At 46.7% G+C, this 22,339-nt stretch overlaps 1 protein-coding gene across 4 annotated transcripts in view; it reads right to left on the reverse strand.

Moving 5' to 3' along the window:
• Window positions 1–1,675: 1,675 nt before the first annotated feature.
• Window positions 1,676–22,339, reverse strand: part of ST6GAL1 (ST6 beta-galactoside alpha-2,6-sialyltransferase 1) — a 45,567-nt gene continuing 24,903 nt past the window's right edge. For 3 of the 4 annotated variants that reach the window (XM_063338859.1, XM_063338860.1, XM_063338857.1), the window contains 6 exons: window positions 16,023–16,150; window positions 14,553–15,234; window positions 10,628–10,725; window positions 6,606–6,707; window positions 5,160–5,334; window positions 1,676–3,176 (listed from right to left, as the gene is read on the reverse strand). In XM_063338859.1, the coding sequence (XP_063194929.1) occupies window positions 2,935–3,176; window positions 5,160–5,334; window positions 6,606–6,707; window positions 10,628–10,725; window positions 14,553–15,183 (1,248 nt within the window). In that variant the 5' untranslated portion in view covers window positions 15,184–15,234; window positions 16,023–16,150 and the 3' untranslated portion in view covers window positions 1,676–2,934. Of the gene's footprint in view, window positions 3,177–5,159; window positions 5,335–6,605; window positions 6,708–10,627; window positions 10,726–14,552; window positions 15,235–16,022; window positions 16,151–19,378; window positions 19,527–22,339 lie in introns of those variants that run through there. The other variant, XM_063338861.1, reaches the window with a different exon arrangement.

Here is a 22,339-nt window from a genome sequence, read left to right on the forward strand (position 1 = left end):
ACACTTCGAAAGAAGATATCTTGACAGTGTTTATTGACCAATCCAGTGTCATAGTAAAACATACTTTTTGCTGATTAATCATCAGAGGTGCAGAAATAGATGGAATACTAGATAATGCAAAGCTTAAACTTGAAGTCAAGACAATTCAGGGGTGATGTCTCTGTGAAATTTAAGCTGGAGTTCCCATCTCCTTCCAGTATTTCCCTTTCGTTCCCTTGCCATTCCCCTTCCCTTTCAGTATTTCAAAGGCCGTAGCTTCTGCAAGTGCTATAGATTAGTTTATACTGCAGGGAGAAGTTATGAAGTTACAGCTAAGGAAGAGTATTTCTAAGCAACATTCAGAAGCAGAAATAACAGCACAACTGAGAGGAGAGATCTTTCCTGCATCGAAACCCAAAATAATCCCCTCATTCTCCTACTCCCCAGAGTTGCTGACCTTCCCCCACACCCTTCCCATATCATTATGGAGCATCTTTCCCAGTACTTAGCCCTTCAGTGGCTGACTGGGAAGGGCCGTGTTGCTCTTTTCCTGCTTTCCACACGGATAGAAAGCTGTTCAACACTCTGGAAATGGTTACAGACTGCAGGAGGGATGAGGCTTTTGTTACAGTCTAGCTATTGCTACCCATTAACTTACACTTGGCTCTTCTAAATACCAGACTTGTCGTCACTTGCAATTTATATTAGATTTGGATCTACGCAGCCAAAAAGAGGAAAAAAGGAGGATTAACACTGGCCTATTTTAAGCTCTGTCATAATTCTTGTAAAACTCTGTTTAGATTGTAAATGAATCACATTAGATCTAGCTAAAACTGTTAGCATCATGTTTTAAATGTCATGCCCAGTGCAACACCATTGCCCGTAAGTAACCGAGGGCTCTGGAAGTCCCTGGGGAGCCTGTTTGATGTTTTGCCTTCTTGCAGGAGCACTGCAGAGGAGGAGGTGGTTTGGGGGACCCTAGGCGAGCAGCAGGCAGACTGCGCTTGCTCCCCTGCAGCCAGGTACTATCCATCCATCACACGGCCCAAGCCCGGGAGGGCAGCTGGACCCGTCACCCCAACAGGGGAGGGGAGGGAGAATAACAGTGTGAGAAACAGCAAATGAGACAGCCTAGGAAAAAAAGGCAGAAGCTATTCAAATCCCAACTAAGCACATACTAAGAAGGCAAATCGCTGTGGAAGACAACCCTGTGATCCAAGGGCGAGAGGTAGGACCATTACAAACTAAGAGTTTGGAGATGGAAAGAGGTTTGCTACAGTTCTCCTGAACAACCTCTGCTGGGTTTTCCTCCATAAGCTCTCTCCTTCCCTAACAGTGAAAAGAAATGCTTAACAAGACACAACCGCTCATGGGCTTCATCACATTCTTGTCCTAGTGCCCTTGAGCAGCAGCGTAAGGACCTGAATTTTTTTTACACGTATCTATCACATGACATACAGTTTGTCAACACTGACAGATCTGACCCATCCCAGATGGGCTGTGCAGAAAAAGCCAGCCTCGGAGGTGGAGGAGCAGCTCTGCAGCAGTCCTCTCGCCAAGATGGAGCAAGAGCTGAAGGCTTACTGAAACCAGCAAGCGAGCAGCTCCCTCCCGGCCCCGCCTGCGCTGCCGCAAGTCCCCAGGGACCCAGAGCAACGACATGTACACTGGTTTCACCAAGCCAAGAACGGGCCAATGACTTCACAGGATTTATTCAAAACAGGAGAAGAAATAGCTTTCTTTACAGACATCATGAAACGCATCAGTACGGAAGAGGACAGGGAAGGTGTTCTCAGCAACGTGCAGCGATCGCAGAGTTACTACTGCCACCATGCCACTCCGGGAGAGTCCCCTTGAGCAGGGAGAAGCTGCCCTCCTCAATTCTACCCGTGTTTCAGCGTGAGAAGCAGAGCACACCCTCCCTCCCCACCGCTCATGCAGCACAGTGGCAATGCATCGGCTCCCCACCTATTCAGAAAGCAAACATCAACGGAGAGATCACCTCGGTTAGCTCGCAGAGAACTGGAACTCATCTGGCCAGCAGTGACGTGGCATTTCTGTTACTGGAGATGAGCCAGCAAGTAATTTGCTAATAATTGCAAAGGCAGACCAGCAGAAAGCTGGAAAGAGGTACCGACTTCCAGTAAGTTCTCCCATTTGTGCCTTGGAGCATCTTCCCCAAGATGTTTTTGAAATAAGGCTTCTTCTGTACCAAGCACAGCACTGTCCTGGAGAATTAAATGTTCACTAAAATTTATTTTAAGCAATTAAACAAAAGTAAAAAGATTAAAAAGTCTTGCAAGAATCACTGAAATGTGAATTGCCTCCCTCTTCCTTTGCAAAAATGCCACATGAATGATTTCAGAAGTCTTACAATTTGAAAGGAAGTTGCCATTGTTATTTTACAAACTGTTTATAAAATCAAATATTTTGGACTAAAACTTTAGCTTATCAGTACACAGCTGTGACAGTGTTTCCATAAATCAGCCCTGCTCCAAAGAGTTCTGAGGACTATGGGAACAAGTTTTAAACTATTTTTCTTGTTTCTCAATGGACCAGGTTCCTGGCTGTCATAACCCCTTTGAAGCAAAAGAAACTATATTCGGCATTTGATCCTGACTTGTGCAATCTCTGCTAAGAAAGTATCTCCTGCGGCTCCCATACGCCATGATCGGTTGAGATGAAGACAGAGATATCCACCTACTGCATGAGCCTGGCTCCACCGGGAGTAAAATTATTGCAGTGGCTCATGCAGATAGCGCGTGGACGTACCGCAATGTATTAACACCGCCTTACAGTTGGGAAAAGTTAGGCAACAAAGTCCTAAGAGCAAGTGTTGCAACACGAAAGAGCTGTAAAAACACCAGTGCTTAAACCTAACAAATTGGACAACCCTGATTTAAAAAGTGCTTTGACAGTCCTAAAAAATTCCTAAACACACTAAAAACTGATCTGTTAGCAATGCACATTTCGAAAGCCGGGCAAAGTAACTTTCCCGTGAGTATAGATGTCCTCATCTGTGCCCCGATTAATATGTTTCACCAAGTTTTTCTCAAACAGGAGGGGGTGGTAAGCTCCCATAGTACAGGCACGGTCGTGAAACTTCTGGTAATAGTGGCAAATGTCCGTCTGCCGTTTGGAAGGGAGAAATTCGTACACGTCCACTTCATCACAGAGCGTCATCATGATCACGATGCCTAGGGAGGGAAAGAAAGCAGACATCCCCGTGTCAAACCAGACAACACGTTAAACATTCCCGTGAGACAGGCTGTCAGCAAGGAGCATCCAGCCCCAAGGGGAAGGGTTTTCTTTTTGAATGTTCAGACAAGAGAGGGAGAAAACAAGGCTGGCCAGATGGGGCTGTTTTCTGCAGCCCTCTCTCGCAAAGCCCACGATCAACTTGATTACGGCAGATTGTTTACAGTGACAGCCATGCCAAAAGGCCAATTTTTAAGAGCGTTATCATTCTCCGTGACCTTCGTGGAAACTCGGGCGTCTGCCAACCCTGCACTGCAATTAGCTGATCCAAACAGCCCATCTTGGGTAAGCAGCCATGAGACCTTCACCTTTTCCCCACCTGCCTCTTGTGAATGCAGGGGATATGAAAAGCGAGGGTGCCTGGAGATGGCTCAGGGAGCCTGAGCATCTTCTGCTCTTCAGGCTCCCCCAGCTCCCCCGCAGCAGAGCAGTGCTGCCCTCCTGTGCCTTCCGACGGGCACGTGAACCGCTTGAGGACAGTCACGCCAGTGCTGGGCACAGACCTGTCAACTCGCTGGCCAAGATCAGAAGTAAGCCATAGTTACTGGCTACTTTTCTTCCAAGTGCAAGAAACAGCAAATATTTTTGCTATTACTAGGGAAATAGAACCAATGTATAACATCACAGAAAATCCATGCAGTATCTGAGACATCGGGGACCATGCATGAGCAGAGGAACACAGTTTACAAAACATTAGAAGCACCCATCCGTGAAACCGCCTGTTTAACTAAGGTGCATTTTAAACACGTTTTCATCCACCTTTTCAAATTACAATTTTCGTTCACGCTTAGGCCTTCCAGCAAACACAGCGCTGCAAACCAGAACTCGTCTGTGCCCCTGAGTCTGGCGAGGTGACTTGTTTAAAAAAGCAGGTAACTTGACTCAAAGTTAAGCCACAGAGGAATTCGCTGTCTGACATGGCCTGCTGCCTGCCTCCAAGCCCCTGATTCCAGTTAACACCAAACCAACTTTGCTGCTGAAGTCATTGACTGTGCTGTTACGCAGTTGTTCTGCACGTATCCCAGCAATGATGAAATAGGTGCTGGGCAAGAGCAAGGTTGTAGAAGAAAACGAGATGCTAGATTGGCAAAAATAAGAACTGGCTCTGTTTACATGGATGTAGAAGGGCGCAGAGGAGGGGCTAAAGCACAGCAGCAGGACATCCACATGGCAAACAAAACCGTATGTCTATGCTGTGACTCCACATATATGTGAACTTCCTGAGAAGTTCACTCCTTTTTGTTCAGCTGATTGTGAGATCTGCTCTCCGATAAGAAGGAAAAGCTTTGCAACAGCAGAATGGAAAACGACCCCCTTTGCTGAGAGGCTGGATTTAGCATGCTGATGAACAAGACAAACGTTGGCATGCTGAATAAGGGGGAATATCACTGAACTTTTCAGAAAAACTATTCACCCTGACCATCCCCAATGCCCCATTAAGTCTCTAGCTAAATATCTTTTTCCGTATATCTATATTTTCATAGTTACATATATTTTATATATATATATATATATATATTAAAAATGGGCAAGCACTTAGATTTCATCTGCAGTAAGCAGATTTATTTGCCTGACAAGATCGGAGCCTGCAGGAGCCGTATCCTTCCTCTCACACCCCGTGGGAACTGCTCTGGCGCTAGAAGCTAGAAATCCTGGAGACCATCTCAATGGTGCAATCTGCCCTCCTGTTTCCATGTGGAACCAGGCCATGTTTGTAATTGCTGTTACAGAGGGGTGCTGCAAACCGCTACTTTAACACAACTGAGCTGCTGCTTTAAAGACAGGAAGCTTAAATTTTGGCATAAGACAAACACTTGAAAAGCAACTCTGATAAGCACCATAAATCTGCAGTGGCTTGGAAAAAAGGCATCCTGGAAAGTTCCTGCAAACCAAACAAGAGGTTTAGAGGGCAATTATCTTACCAAGCATTCCTGACGACGGTGGATTAGGCTGAATATGCTCCAAGGAATTCTCCTGCAGAATATCCCAGAGTTGCCACTGCATTTTTGGATTCAGGATATAGAAGGGCTGCTCTGGGTGCACACTACGATATGATTTATAGCTTTCAAAAAAGTTGTAGTCTGGTTTTCTGTACCACTGCAAAACAGAAACAAGAAGTCAGACTCTTTTTTTATTTCTATCCCGCTCTTTGCCATAACCAATGGGAAACGAGGATGAGTGAACCTGCTGCTGCCAGGGAGAAAAGGTCCTGCTATACCTGCACACACTCACCTTCTGTCCCCGCCCCCCCCATCTGACCTTTGACTCAGTGAACAGAGCAGGGAAAAACCCAAACCTCCTCTCTTTGGCAGTGAAGTAGCAGGAAATAAGACGAGCCATCTTGTATAACTTCATTCTGCACCCCCCAGTAGCAGATGATGTTGAGAAGTCTACCTTAAATGTTACAGACCCTGACTCCTCTGCATGCTGGAGTACAAAACATCCTATTCTGCAGGCAAGTGTCCCCCTCACAGCCTCCTAAACCAGGTTGAGCTGACTTGCATCCTAAAACTTTCCCTTTCAATAAAAACACTTAGGAAGGACTTAAGTGTTCTTCAAGTCATCTTGAGATTTTTTTTTTCCTATGCTAAAAATATCCCATCCTGGTTTCACTGACTCTTAAAAATGCTGTATGTACACCCTCGTGTCTACTGGAGGTGTAGGACTAGACACAAGAATAAATATCACTGAGAAAATAGGAAATGGGAGTCCAGAGAAAGGAACACAAAGACCTCTCAGCTACAGACAGAGCTTAAAATAAAAGTAAAGAATGGACTATTCATTCCTACCCGCTTTCACCCTAAGCCTCCAAAGCTCATCACTTATCAAATAACGCTCTTTTGTGCTCAAAATGAAAAGTGAATGCTAGAGGGATTGGAAGACCCACAAGTGAAAGCCTAGCTGACACAGAGAGGAGACGTTTGCTAAGATCTTCAGAGGGTTTCCCAATCTATTCATAATGCATTAAGTATATCTCATGTCTGACCGGTGCTTGAGATATCCAACCATTGACCGTCAGCAAATCTTACAGCAACTGTCAGAAAGAGGAGATCATCCTCTGACGAGATGGCAACTGCTGCAGCCAGCAGTGACCTCCTCCCGGCGGCATCAGCTCATGGGAAAGCAAAGGTGGTGACTGTTACACTTGGCCTGAGGCCTTCACAGGGATCAGGAACAGGCAAGTGTCCCCCTAGGAGCACCCACGCATGGGATAGTCTCAGAAGTACATACAGATATATCCATGATAATGAAAAGGTAATGAAGAATGGCCTTAAAATGACAGATCGTCCACATTAGGAGGAAGTGGGTTAACAGAGGCACTTCAAAGCATACGAATCTGATTTTACTTACAGAAAACTCAGGCTTACCTCATGAATTTCTGCATGATATGGTGCTGGATCCCACACAATTAAGATTCCAGTGTTATACAGCGCTTCCCTCAGGAACTGCTGCTCCTCAACAGTTATGAGCTTGAATAACAACAACAAATACAATATTATACAGTATGCTGTCAGAATTAGCAGAGAGCCAAGCAATAAACCATACCTGGATGCAGCCACAGCCACCCCACTGCTGGTTACTGAGCATGCCCCACTGCATGCAGGGACGGACACAATCCCCAGTGATGCCCTTCCAGTGTCCTCTCCAGTCCTATCTAGCAGCACAGGATTTAGTGGAGAGTCACAAGAAAAGCTGTCGTTACACTTTACAAGGTCTTCTTTATCCCTCTCCAATAACAAAATAAGGATACAACCCACAGAGTGACCCAGCTTTTATGATGGATACCATCGCTACAACTTCCAGAAGCAGAAGGGAACATCAGTTGCTGCCACCAGTCACCAGGACAGCCCAGGAGGAGCCTAATGCAAACACACTGTTGGCTTTATCAAGAACCTCCTCTTGAACCTAAAAAACAAGTCTGCACATGGGTGGTTTCTCCCGAGCAGCACGAACTTGGGCAGCCCGGGCTCAGCGCTGGGACAACTTGCTGTGAGGGCACCGGTGCAAGGGACAAAAGACCTCGGCACCCCAGCTGACCCTGGCACTGATCTCCACGTCGCCTCTCCAGAGCAGGGTGCTGCAAAACTTAGGCAAGGGAGTTTTCAATCTCACGAGAGCAGCAATGAGAAGGAAAGCACCCCAAGGGCAAAGCACATGGGCCAGAGACAGGATCAGTGCAAAGCGGCTGCTCCACCACAGGCTTCCCCAAACAAACAAAACCAGGTGGTTTAAACAGAGAAGTTGCCCTCTACAGTCTGGACATGAGCTCGTGACACCTGGGGCCAACCCAGGTCCTGCAGCAAAAAGCAAACAGTCACAATCAAATGAGACAGGGACTGATCTCCTGTGCCCTCCCCACCCAAAGGCATATCCCATGCTGACACAGCTTGTAAATATTTGCTGAAGAAAAGTATCATCATAAAAGTCAGCTCCCATTTGTCCTGATTTTCTCCATGGATTTAATGAAGAGCTAGCCAATTTAATCCTTGAGTATCCCGGCTAACCCCAGCAGCAGGCTGCCTTCCTGGCTGTCCCCACAACCGGAGCACAAGGACGCGCTGGCCAGGCCAGACGCGAATTGTTCCAAAAGCAAAAAAGGTTTCCTCACATCTGTTCTTAACTCTGCGGGATTAGGCTTTGGCCTCGACTGCGTGTACTGCCCGGTTTCATTTCCTTACAGTAGCTAAAGTATCTAGGCCACTTGTTGGCTGGAGCGTGCAACACGGCAGGTGTGAACTTCTGCCTCCGCTCCGTGGACACCACAGGAGAGGAGAGGATGGGGCAGCTGGCACCAGCCAGCCCCTTCACCAGGTACGAGTGGGATGGAGCACCGCCACAGGACAGGAATTATTTTCATTTCATTGTTTCTATTGAAAGGCTAGAAAACTTTCAGGAACTTTTCTGATGTGAAACAGGTGAAGGGAGGCTTCAAGAGAGACTGAGCATCAGAGAAAGGTCAGCCAAGCAAAGCCATATGAGTTGGCAAAGGCACCCAAACCCCTAGAGAGCTGAGACAGGCACAAAAGCAAAGGGATAAGAAACCAGGTGGGGAGCACCCCCACAGCCACAAAGCGTTTGCTGTTTCCTTCCCCACACCACAGAGCTGGCTCTCGGCACTGCTAGTTATCTATCAGTCAACTTAACCCGTTTGCTGGGGGAATCTGGCTCCCCAGATAACTTTAGCACCTATTTCTTCTGTTTAACGTCAACTGCTTCTTTCCAAGTAGTTAAATTCATTTAAATTGCTATAGGACTGATCTGTCTTGCCCAGCTTTTTGATCCTAATTAGTCACCTGATCTATTGATTTCCTAGTTAATTTGTTCTTTAGCCAATTCACCGTTTAGCAAGTATCTTACTCATAGAGGCCCTACTCTCCTGGTACGTTTATTGACCATATCAAAACAAGTTCCTTCTCTCCTGCTACCGCAGTCAATGCCCTGTAATCTAAGCATGCTCCCCGTTCCCATCACAGTCTTACTCCATTCCACCGATGTGCTATCTCCTTTCTTTTCCTCCCTGCAGGCTCGTTAGTGCCAATAACAGCAAATGCAGCCAAAGCAGAGTGCTCTCCATGACAGCACAAAGCCAGCCAAGGAGAACTGTAAACAAGGGCTGGGAGGAACGAGGTACTCTGGTCCTCGGTCAGCTCTGCAGAACGGAGTTGTGTCCTACAGAACGACATTGGCACTCCTCCCGCACACTCTTCTGCCCTTATTTTTGCAAGATGTGACTGCCTTCCCAGGGCAAATTGATGCCTTGTGTAAGACTGCAGGAAAACATACCATTAAAGGAAGCAGTACTGATGAACCAGTGAAGGTCTAAGAAAATAAGCAAGGCAATGTTAAAGAATTTCTCTATTTAGAACTGCCACTAAGCTTGTGGACAAACAAGCCTATCCTCAGATCTGAGGATCCAAATTTCTACCCCCCCCCAGTATCAATCTATTTATCTTTCTCTATGCAGACCCCACTCTACTGTTGAAATCATCCACCCCCAGATATGTGCTAGAGACTGGTCAACAAATTACAGAAAAATATCTCCAAACAGTTATTAAGCAACTTCGTGCCGCTGGCCACACATGCCAAAGGGCTACTACTCAATACAGACTAGTTCTGACAGATTAGATTCCGGAGATCCCGTTCCCTTCATTTTGGGAATAGACCAAGGATTGATGAATAGCAAGAGCCAAAGTAAGAGCAGCCAAGACACAATCCCATCCCTGTTCCCAGCATCCACTTAAAATGTAAGAAAAGCCAAACCCAGAACAAGAACAAACTACAGCTTGTCCAGCCAGTACCTGATGGCTGCAAGCAGCTAAAAACAAAACACAATCAGGCAAACCCACTAACAAGAACGTTCAAATGATGTCGCCATGACTAGAACAGCACCGAACCATTAAAAGTGCAAATGAAAACACGGAAGAAAACCAGGCTCCCACTCCAGTGATCCCTGAAGATAACAGGGACTGCAATAAGAGCTGTTTGGCTTGGAAACTCCAGCAGAGAGACTCCTGCACGATTCACATGGAGAGCATCTTTTCTCCCGTTTAGCACATTTAGCATGTTTTAGTTAACTTTAGCCTCAAAAACTGCAACCATTACGCTCTCCCTGTAATTGAAATTTTCTAAGCTGGTGTCTCCATTCAGAGGGGATGGTGGCAAATAAAAAACATCACCCATGGCTGCAGGCTGATCTGCATGGAGAACAGAAGCACTATAATGACACGGCTGTAACGACACTTGGTCCAAAATAAGAGGATCCGCACAGACAGTTATTACTGCTGTATTACAGCTGTACCATCACACAGTTACCCTCCTCCCTGTGCAGATAACCCTGGTGCCACACAGGTCATGTACATGGTTTTGCTAGTAAATTACTTCATATCACAGTGAGTTTGGCAAAGGGCGCGTCCTCCAGAGAAAGTTTTCTTAAGTGATAACACCTATATGACATCATAAAAATACACACAGAAGGGAAAGATAGAAAAAATGGAGAGGTCAAACAGGGCTGAGGAAAAAAGGTGTCGGCAGCCAGATATGTCTGCTAAAACCAGATTGGTTCAGAAAGGACAAACTGTCCCACATCCGACTGGTGGTTTAACGCAGGGGGAATTGAGATGCAGCAGCACAGAGCACGGCAGCCAGGGGGGACGGCGAGCAGAAAGAGCAGAAAACAACATTCGCACAAGAAGCAAGGGCATACTTCAGAACAAACCCAAAATGAACTAGGGAAACTGGTTACAAGCTAGCTCCATGTCTTGCCTCTGAAGAGGATGGCCAAGCTCCTGCTGCTGCTTTGAGAAACTTCAAACCTTGTTACATGGCAGCAGAGGGGAGGTACGCAGCTCTGCCATGCTTGGCACGTTCGGCACAAGTTCATCACACCTACCTGGGAGTTCACAAGGCGAATTGTTGTCTTTTGCCCCACATCTTCTTGAAACCCCTTGGTAGGAGCCCCATTGAATCGCAAGACGGCATCGTGGCTGTCTGAAAGCAAAACAGAGTGAAAACCCATGAGCTAACAACTGTTTTTTGAGTGACAGAAGAGATGTGTAATAGGTTATTCACCTGCGCTTCTAATGCAATCTGGCTAGTCCTTGGCTTTCCACGTAACAACTAGAAATACCAAGCCAGATTCTGTGGAAGAAGTTGTTAGTCTAACTTCATAACCACCACACTTGTAACAATCCACTTTTTTAAACCACAATCCACTGGCCGTCTGAAAGAGCAGCCCTAGCATTTGCTCTGCACAGAGGAGCGCAGCATCTCCTTCCCTCTCCCTCGTCTTCCTTCCAAACACTTTACCAGGAGATAGACCAATACAGAATTCAATTACCATGTGGCTGGCCACAATCTAAGGCACTGGGAAATAACGGTGAGCCAGCGTCCTCTCTAGCAGCCTGGAGGCTGACCAGCCTGACAAACACGTATAATAACCACAGTGGAAAGTGAAGCCTGCCAGCGTACCTCCCACGTTACAGAAATAAAACCACTGCTGTGTATTTAACAGGCACAGCTTGTTACATGCCTTGGGATTCACGGCATTTTCCTCTGCTGGCATCATCTCTTAAGACAGCACAGCATTCCTCCAGCACCCTCCTCTGCCTTGGCACAGCCGGCCACGCTGCCGGAATGCCACAGAGCCAGGCTGCTGCTGCAGCACAGAGGGCATTTGTGCTCGTCACCCTGGCACCCTGACTTCTACTGGTTAGATTTGGATAGGAAACCTTTCATGTTATCAGAGGCGTTGAGTTAGAGGAGCGGGACCAAGTTCTTGCCTTCACACTGAGGCCACACTTCCACAGGTCACAGCAGCTGTGGGGAATTGCCGAGTCCCCAGCCAGGGCAGAAGGGCTGGCCTGGTCCAGAACCGGGTCTTTTTGAGATCATTTTCTTGAAAACAGGGGTGTTCTCACAAGCAATACCGAAGGATCAGTAATTGCTGGCAGCAAAGACTAGTTTCTCAGCTACTTTATTCTCATAGACAAGTGGATCTTGTTTAGAGCCCTTGCAAAGCAATACACCAAACCCAGAAAGGTGATGTTTCTGGAAAAAAAACCAAACAAACGTGTCCACGCTGAGAAGCGGCTCTGTAGTTACCACTACAGACCCTCAATTCCACGTCCTACCTTGCATCAGCGGAGTACAGGGTTATAATTTCCCTGTATAACTTCATCCAGACACCAAGCGCCATTACACCCTGAATTTGCATTTTAAAAAGGGTGTTTAATGACTGCAGAGGCAGAGTAGCTGGTTCTCTGAAGCCCGCTGTCTCCAGGAGGTTGTGCTGCGCTGGGTATTTCCCACATCAGATTTTTCACTGGCAATTCATAACCTCCAATAACACCAAGAGCCCAGTAAGAGAAGAGCTGCTTGTTTACAAGCTTCTTCCTGTTCTGCTCTGCCTCTCTTACATTGACTAACTGCTCATTTGAGATCTTAATGTGATTACAAAGAACAAATATTTCCTGGCCATTGAAGGAATAATAATTCAGCAATCCCTTGTGCTTATCTACGCAAATGCTTAATTTTAAGCCTGTCAGGTGCAGTACCTTTCTGGCACATTTCACAGAAATCACAGAACGGTTTGGGTTGGAAAGGACCTTAAAGATCATCTAGTTCCAACCCCCCTGCTTTATTTCTCCAACAAAGCCATGGCTTTTCCTACATGGAAATATGGCAGGTCAAAACTGGGAAAAAATCATACATAAATACACTGAATACTCCTGAATCCTTCGATATTCTCCCTGCAAGTGTCCAAAACTCTGCAGAATCACTAGCAGAGATGACTGCTTGTGCAGAAAGGTTAAAGTCTGCGACCCAAGCACAGGGAACACAAGCCAGGGACACCAGCAAGGGGTTAATGGCACTCGCCTCAGGCACATTACCCAGTGACCTTTCCAGCATCCATCCCTTGTGATCTGGAACAAACTGGTGCTTCAGTTTCAGGGACAGGCTCAAGCGACCGACCGTAGGAACAATGAAATGGCTTTCCATGTCTGACGTCCTCTCAGCTGTGCCGCAGCCAGAGCGCAGCCCATTGCACTTCTTGGCTGCTCCAATCCCGAATCCAAGACTGCATTACGACATGCCATAAACACCATCCCTCAGCTCTTGAGAGGGTCTCCTTACAGAGGAACGAGCAGTTTTATCAGTACGCTGGAGTCTATGAGAGACACTCTTGGCCGGAAGCCAGCTGTGTCAGGGGAGGGTGTTCAACAGAAGGTCACTTCTGTGGAAACCTTTACTGAACTTCAGGAGGCACCTAAATAAGCCAACGCAGGTACTCAAAGAAAAAGTCAGAATTGGCTTCTCAAGTCTTGACCCACCTAGCCTCAAACATTCCTAAAGAGGTGGAAACAATGACATCAACTAACTCCCCCCTGTAATTTTTAGCAGGAGGCAATGCTATCCTGGTTCATGCCACCACTGTCTTTTTCATCACATCTTTCATAGCATTTTAACACACCTCAGACTGTTCAACCTCATGCTAGCACCTGCCCACCTGTCCTGTGGACCACAGAGGAGTTTAGGGGCGACCTTCTGAGCAAGTACCAGAACAAAACCCTGACCCTCCCACGAGCACCTAGGGATTACAATTCTGAAGGCTTTGCCCAAGTTGTCCATGAATAATGGATTAAAACCTATCCATCTACTTACTTGCAGCTCAGTGCAGGCCAAAGCGAACTGATTAAACAGACAACTTGCAAACACACCAAAGTCTGCCACCAATTTCCATCGGAGAGAAAACTCCTAGGCTTTAAAACTTCCCCTTCAGTGAAGCTGCAGTTTAGCAAAAACTGAGGGAACTGCAGGCATGGGAGAGTTTTCTACCATGCACAAAATCCCTCGTTTCTGCTGCATGCTGCTTTCTTAAAGGCACAAAATGCTTTGGTATCAAAACATGCTTCTTTATAATCCACAGTATGAGAACAACACTTCAACATTTATTCATTAACCTCAGATAAATACGGTCAGATAAGACTTTGCAAAGCACCACCAAACTTTGTCTAAAGAAGAGATAAAATTACGCCCTGTCAAGTTTTCCCATGGTCTTCTGGGCCACTCAAACTCAGGCACTGCCTTATGTTCAGAATGAAGCACTGCCACTTTTGGAAACCCATGAGCAAGAGTTACAGCACCACTGAGGTTGGAGGGGACCTCTGAAAATTGTCTGCGCCCAGCCCCTCTGCTCAAGACTGGGTCAACTACAGCAGATTGCTCAGGGCTGTGTCCAGTGGCTTTTTTCCCCATTAGCATTTTCTTTTACTTCTTCTCTCAATAAGTCTGTCTGAATGAAAATTTTTCTGACCATTGACTGTGCAATGAGCACACTGGCAATTACTCAACCCACCCCAAACCCTCTTAAGAAACAAACACTTGAGTAACAAAGATCTCTCTCTGGTATCCAGTATTAGCGCTACCCTCTGGTGATGCCAACGCATCACCAGAAAATTGAAAGGACTGGATGGAATAGAACTACCTGCCCATCCCTCAACTCAACCCTTCCACTCCCTTGGGGCTTGCCTGTTTTGGTCTGCCCAAGCTCTAAGGCTCACAGGCCCTGTGATCTAGGGCATCATAAGGCAGCCTACACTGTGCGGTGTGTACAGAGGAAGGGAATATCTGACCATTACTCCCATCTCCTCCCGGGCTGTAATGTTCACTACCTTTAGAAGAAGTTTAAGGGTAATATTTCAATTTATTTTGAACACCTTTGTGACCACACCAGAGGTTTATTGGTAAGCGCGTGACAGTAGGTTATTTTTATAAAACAACGTTACTTGACTTTATGCTAATAAATAGATACCAACCTATCTCTTGTCCCAGGTGAGATGATTTCAGAGACCCTGCTGAGGACACAACGGCACAGCGACCCAGGCGGCCCACTGTTTCATTGAGGCTTTTCCCTGGTAGGTATTGCTGCCATTCAGAGGTATCAAAAGGACCATCCGATCCCTCTATCATGGTCACATTCACCCTGTCCCGTAGCTGGCAGAGCAGCTTTTCTGGGCTGAGTTTAGCAGCATTCCTCTTCCCATTGTAAGTCACATTGTACTTGTTCATGGACAGGTAGTTTTTCCTGACTTTCTGCAGCCTGGGTATGAGGTTTCTGGATGAACTGTCTTCATCCCATACCTTCACAGGGTCTGCTGCTTTCTTGGACTTTTCGGCTGTTCCAGAGGTGCTGCCTTTTACTTTGTTGTGGTTACTAAACAAATTTTTGGGTATCTGACCCAATTCACTGGCTGCTTCATGGAAAAGGCCCTGTGATTTAAGCGGGTTCCATTTTTCTGAAGTCCTGTGAACCTGCAAATCATCACTCTCGGTCTTGAAAGGAACATAGTAGCTTCTTCTGGTCTCTCTCCACAGACAAACAGTCAGAGCTACCAGGATCACCACAAGAACACACATGAATTTTTTCAACACATTGATGTGAACCATAGTGTACGGTGCATCCAAAGGGGACACTGAACACCGGGCAGGCAGCTGGTCCTGGGAGAGAGGAACACATCTCGGTCACAGCTGTGTGCACAGGCATGTGTTTATATAAATACGTATCTGCATGTGGACAAGGGGCCCTCAGAGGCATGAACACTAATGAAGCACGTAATAAGGCATATATTTGTGGAAAAAACCCCAAAGCTATGAGTTCACGAAGAGGGGGAGTTTCACCAGGCTGCTACTGACACACTTGGTGACTTCACAGGACACTTCTGCAAGCCTGCAGTGGGCTGTGTGCACTGCCAACATGAAGCCTCACTAAACAGCTGCTGGGAGCCAATTAATCCACCGTAGGGTTTGAGGCATGTTTAGGTTCATAAATTAACCTGGTAAACATTGCTGTAGGGATGATACCCCTGGAGAAAGCAAAGGCAGATCCTGTTGTACAGGTCCTCTTTTGTGCTACCTCATATTAGCAGACACCTCCAGCTCCCATCATGTTATAAAAGGGGGCAATTATAGGAGGAGTGCCAAAAAGGCTGATGAAAGGAGCTGATGAAACATATGCCGAGGCATAAACACCTCATGAGCAGCACACTGGACCACAGAAGACAGAAGGGCACTGCTCATTTCCCTGCGTGGCTGCTCCAGGATGTGTCCAAGAACATGGAGACAGTATAGAGACGGCAGGTACCCCAGTGCTCCTCAAGAGACAAACACATGCAGATCACTGGCCACTCTAGAGAGACCCTAGTGACAACTCCCTCCTTGAGCAACTTGCTGAAAGCAATCTGCGCTAATTGTGGTATTGCAAAGTTACTGAGCTACCAACACGCTACCTGGGGATAAAGCAGCAGCTCTCCAACTCAAGTCATTTTTAGCTGTTGGCAGATTTTCTTCCAAGGGTTTAAGCAGGATATCCCAAAACACAACAGTTCTGTGACGCACTGAAGAGTTCAAGAAACACCTGCAAAAAAAGAGGGAAAGAAAAAACACCCTATTATGGAAGAACCTCATGGTCCTGGGAATGAGCAAGTATTTCCTCAGATAAGCCCTGCAGTCCTACAAAATCTGATACCCAGGCATGGCAGGGCCAGCAGCAAACACAATGACACAACGTAAGTCTTCTAACTGCTTAAATGCCCACTCAAAATGGGCATCTTCCTTCTTGGTTCGAAATCCGCTCTCAGCTAAAGCAGGAACTGGTTTGCAGGCTGTCTGCTGTGTGCTCCCACCACTCTGACAGCCTTCTCCATGGTGAAGGCTCTGAGCAGTGGATTCACCCATAATATGTTGAAGGAAAAATCCCAATGCTGATGCTTAACATCATGAACAGAGGAAAACAAAGAAAAAGCTAACTTTTCCTAGGGAAATATCTTACTGCCTATTCTTGGGTGATTATCACGCACTCTTCCTCAAACGCAGTGGCAGAGAAGACTCCTAGCTTTTTTGGAGCGAGTCATATGAAAAGTTGCTTTACAGCATACAACCACAGGTCCTCACAAAATAGTCAAATGTACTTTAGATTTTACAGTTTCACTCTACCAAGGAAACGCAACAGAAGAAAGGGAGATTTCAGTATTATACAATTCAAGAAGTAGCTTGCTTTTGCAGGAACTCTGAGTCAGTACAATGCCACATAAGCTAAATTACAAATACTACCCTTCACAGGATTAAATACTAAATTATTAAAGCATCCTAATGCTGTCTGCTTATATTTTCTTTTAACTCTATTAAGGAACTCAACTTGATTTCTTACAGAGTACCCCACAATTAAAAAGCAAACATTGTTCTACCTCCAGTTCTTAACAACAAAAAAGATTCAAGGAGCACAAGTAATTCTAGCTTTTATTGAAATAATCTCCTCTGCCTTGACAGACCATCTCACTTTTCATTTGCTTGAGAAGCAAGCGCTAGAAAGGCACGCTGAAGTCTTTTTGGCCAGTATGGTTTCAGACACCGAGGTAGGGCAGCATGGGGAAAGGGGGGATGTTAGGAGGAGATGCAGGACATCGTGGCACGCTCTTCTGCAGAGGAGTCAACGCAAGGTTCCCCATGCTGTTTACAGTTCCTCTTCTGCTGTGGTCTCTGCAAGATGCTCTCACCACCCCTGCCTCTCCCCTAGCTCCTCCACAGATGGAGACCCCGGTGGTCCATCCCACTCCAGGTCTGCCTGCTGCCCTCGGGGACAGAGACACATCAAGGCAGGAGAGTGCAAAAGCCACTTGCTAAAGGGGAAGGCACCACTGAGTCAGCCTCCACGCTGTCAGAGGCTCCGCGGGCAAACCACACTTGGACAGCAATGTTTTCCAAATCGAGAGAGACAAAAACCAAAACAGAGTTGTCCAGCGTCAGCTTAGTACAAAACTCTGAGACACCTCTCTCCAACCATGCTTCCTGCAGCCTCCCTACCTGACTTTACTGACGTTGTTCTTCTTTACACAAGATGAGGGTCTGGCTTCCAGGAAACTCAACCAAGATCTTCTGTGCGGGCAGGACAGAGCCTCCACACCATGGGAGGTGCCCTGGCTGCCCCACAGAGCAGAGCAGTTCGCTCTGGTCCCTGGAGGGCTCTGACATGTTTTTGACTTCAGAAGCTTCTCCTGAGGTGTAGGTGATAGCAGGCGCACCTCAATACTGTCAGCTTTTGTTTCCCAGGGCCAGGATAATCCACAGGAGTGGCAGGTTCATCGTGGTGGAAAAACCTTACAGCTCATTGCAAGTTCCTGCTGGGACGCTCCTCCCGATGCCGCACGGCAGAGGATGCCCAACAAGTCACAACACCTCCCCTCTAACCCGGACTACACAAAGGACCCGGAAAACTCACCTCAGCACAACATGATCCCTACCTTTGACGACTGTGCATGCTGCTGCAACGCAAACAGTTATTTTGCTTTGATTCGTAAGTTGGTAATGTAGGTTGTGCAAGCAAGTACATTTTAGCAGGCCCACAACAATTCAAGGCACCTTTTGTTCACCAGGGCTTAACTGCGGTGCAGTTTAATTATTATTACTACTTCACATGACACAATTTTATTTTATTTGCACAAGTAGTGTCCTAACATGAGGTCCCCCTCAAGCATTCTGCCACGGATCCCTTGCTGAGCAGGAAGGCAGCTGCTCTTCCAGGCAAGGTAGGATAGCCCACAAGTGGGGCTCTCTTCCCACACCTTTAGGTAAGCACGCACTTCTGTATCACAGCGGTTAGTACAAATGGGCTCTTCTGGAGGAAATGTATCACCTACACAAGGCACAAGGTGTCAGCTATGAGTACTATGAAAGAAAGGACCAAAAAAACCATCCCCCAAACCTGTAAAAATAATTAAACAAACAGCTGCTGCCTTCTTCAAACCTAGAGCCCGACGTGGCTGTGGGGCGCAGTGCTGGCCAGCCGGCAGGCAGGCTACGCCCACACAGCAAGTCCTCTGGGGGTAAATTAATCCTGTGCAGAGAACAAGTGAGTGATGCAGTATCTCCAAGGTGGTCAGGGAATTATATCCTGCCCACACACTCTTACACTTAACGTTTATTGTCCAAGCATCTCACTGGACTCAAGTCTTAATCACCAAAGTGCAGAAGAGTTCTAAAGCCCAGTCACCTCTCGCATCCCAGATGCTGCTGCCCACCCGGGGAGCTGCAGACAGCACTGCCCTGGCAGAGAACATGGGGCAATCCCCGTTTACACAACCCACAGCAGATTTACCCTAAAACTGCTAACAGTGTCTTCACCTCGTTAAACAAAAAGTCTATCAAGCGCTTATCCGTCTCCTATAGCGACCGACAACAGATACACAGAGAAACCATGTAAGTATGGACAAACATATGAATATATTTCTCTTCCAGTTCATGCACATAGCTTCCAAAAAGCTGTGTCACCAGCTGTACCAAAGCCCATCCTCTGCACATTTGTTTAATTGCTTCTTGAAACCACTCACATTTCCCAAACAGCCTGAAGCAAAGAATTCTGCAATTGTGCACCACGCAGAACCAACCCCTCCTCTCTCCGCTTCGCACTGGCAAACCCCATCGCACCGGCAAACCCCACCGCACTGATAGTAATCCTTCTGCCTTTGTTTTTCTGCACGTTGTTCGTAGTCGCACCACCTCTCCTAACACCATCCTTTCCCCACTTGTTGCTCTTCCAGGCTGAGTCCCGCTTGTTCCAATCCCTCCTTGCACAGCAGCTTTTCCATACCTCTGACCGTCCTGCTCAACTTTCCGCAGCACTGCCAGCAGCCCGCAGCCATCCCTCGAGGCAGGCACACCGGGACACCCCGGCTGCACACGCTCAGGCCACGCAGTCCGGCAGCAAAATAACAACGGGGCTGCTTTGTTCTCCTTCCAAAAAAACTTCCTCCCACTTCTATTTCCCCTCTCGACTGTTTCTAAGCCCTGAGCTCGAGGCTGTCGGTAATGACTGCAGGATATTTTGCAAGCAGCACTGACTCACTGAGAGTTGTCCCCAGCACAGGGCGGAGGGGCAGGAATAAAATATGACTATACCCCTGCTGGCGCAGGCTTCCTTTGCCGTTGCACTGCCCAGACACTCAGGATCGCCGGATCCCTCTGCAGCTGCTCGGCGTTGTCTCTGGTCCCTCTGAAGACAAAGCCAGCCAAGCCCATAACCTGCCCCTTCCTCCTTTCCTTTAAAGATCCGTTATCGCTGCTCAACGGCAGAGATCTCGCAGCAAATCCCTGTGGGACTTGTGTGATGTTGTGAAACCTGACCGCTTTGTTTCCTAGCCGCTAGGCAGTCGCTTATCCAGGACAGGAACTTTCTCATCCCACAACAGGTTACGTTTGGTTTTTTTCTTTTTTTCCGACGCTCTTGGTGAGCAATGTCACCAAAATCTTGACAATTCAAGCATGCTGTTTCTCTCTCTCCAGGTTCACCAACTTCCAAAAGCAAGAAGAGGAAACAGGCAGATAGATTTGAAACGTGACTCTTAAGCAAACAGATGATGAGACTTTTCCATTAATTCTTACATATTCTACAGGTGTTAGTTATTTTTATTGTCTGAAGCAATGCGTCCCACCAGTATTCCTCTGAAATGCTACCATGTCAAATAACACCTTTAATTTAATTTAAACGATGATTTGAGAGATGCAGCCCCTCGGGATGGGCCCACGCAGGGATCGCATCCACCTGTTTGAACGTGTCTCTCACTGGTCTCTCCGTTCATACATCAGCATCACTCACCTGAAGTTTTTTTGCCCCTGTACGCACAAAAGCTTTTTAATTTAGCAAGTTGTTCCTCAGTCTTTTTTTTTTTTGCGTAACGTGATAACGATTTCATATTTAAACTTAGAGCATTTACACTTCTTTCCAGGTTTCCTTCATTTATGCATCTCCATCTGTCCTCACAACTGTGCCGTGCCCAAATACAAAGCAGTAAAACTTTGTTCCCAGCTTTTGCTGGTGTATTTTTTAATGTTTTTATACTCCCCCATATGAACATTTTATATTTCAACTACACCTTTTTATCCCTCTTTTGTACATGCTCAGTACTAACCCTTTCCTCCACTCGGGACCCTCTGTAAAGCGCCTGTGAAGAGCGCTGTGGCTGGCAGCAGAGGCAGAATGAGTTCACATGGAAGCGTGTGAAAAGAGGATACCTAAAGGGGAAAGACATGGAGGCATGGGGCAGGAATTCCTCCATTCAAAACAACATACCCAAGGAATCTGAAAAGGAGGAAAAAAAAAAAAAAAAAGATTCCAGAAGTAACACCAAATCCACATTTGCTCTTAAAATTCCCTATTCCTGTCCTGGGAGAAAAAAAAAAAAATATCAAGAGCCTTTATGGTTTTAAACAAACTCTGATCATGCCATTTTGCATGAAGCAGTTGTATTTTTCATGTACTCTATACATCAGATGAAAGGTGATAACGTATCTGTTAAAGCTAAAGATCTGTCCCTCCGGAGCTGCGTTTCAGAAGATCTCTCTGATACACTATTTAGCCTAGCCTGTTAATTTAACTGTGTGCATTTCAATTTTGTAAATATATAAACAAAGACGACTCACTTCTAGCAATTCTTGGGTTTTTTCCAAAATGTAACTGTGCTATGAAAATAAAACATCTGCTGAGCCATACACTTAAGTACATGCTTCCAATGCCACCAAACAGAACAAAATAAAAGGTGGTGAATGAGGAATTTTTACATGGAGAATGAGGAAAATAAGTGTTTTAAGTAAGGAACATGGTTACATTTCAGGTGACGCGTTGAGGAGCAGCTGTACAAGTCACTTGCTAATGAAATAAATCATTCCATTAGTGCTGCCTGCATTAAAAATCTCTGCACGTGCCAGAAAAAATATCCTGCTGTCGCAGCTGAAAAAAATCCTCCAGAACAGGAGAGGGAGGTCTGGGGAGGGGGCACAGGGGAAAGAGTTTAAGCATGTGTTTCATTTTGGTTTTGCATTGTCAACAAACATTGGGATTCAATAAAGGCAGAAGCCTTCATTTCTGGCTGTGTCAGCCCTTTATTCCCCCTCTTTCCTGAGGTCCCCTGTTGTTTTTGGAGGGTGGCTCTGCATAGCAGCTCACTGCCTCCCCTTTCTGCCCTAACTAAAAAGCAGCAGTTTTGCTTTCACTCACTGCACACGCTCCGCTGGGCACCTGCAGAGCCGCACGGTCACTAACAGCCACCGAGACCCAAGGCAAGAAGTGACCTGCGCTGCCACGGCTTCCCATCTTCAGCCGCCGCCATCCCGATGGGGTGCCTGCACAGCTCTGGTCCAGGACCAGCCGATACCAGGGCACGGTCTTAAACAAAGTGCACGTTCGGAGCTGTTGGAGCTCAGCTCTAATAAACCACTTCACATTAACAAGTATGACACAGGCGATGACAAACCCGCTCCAGGGCATCTGAACCAGGTAAGCCACCTAGCTAAGGACACGCCAGCAGTCATGGCTGCAGCAAGAAGCAGTACACCCAGCAGCACCCACAGGACTGAGAAGCAGCTTTCCCAAGACTCTGCTGTTGTGCTCCTCTCCAGACCAGGAGCAGACACCAACACACAGGTACAGGGACCATCCTCAACATCGACATACCAAGAGAGAGATTCAACAAGCAGTGCTGCAGCCCTGCCACGCTGCTGTAATGGCTGGTGACTGTAACAGGGATGGTCCTCCCGTCCCTTTGCCCACCTGCTC

The sequence above is a fragment of the Chroicocephalus ridibundus genome, chromosome 6, assembly GCF_963924245.1.
Source record: "Chroicocephalus ridibundus chromosome 6, bChrRid1.1, whole genome shotgun sequence".
Classification (NCBI taxonomy): Eukaryota; Metazoa; Chordata; class Aves; order Charadriiformes; family Laridae; genus Chroicocephalus; species Chroicocephalus ridibundus.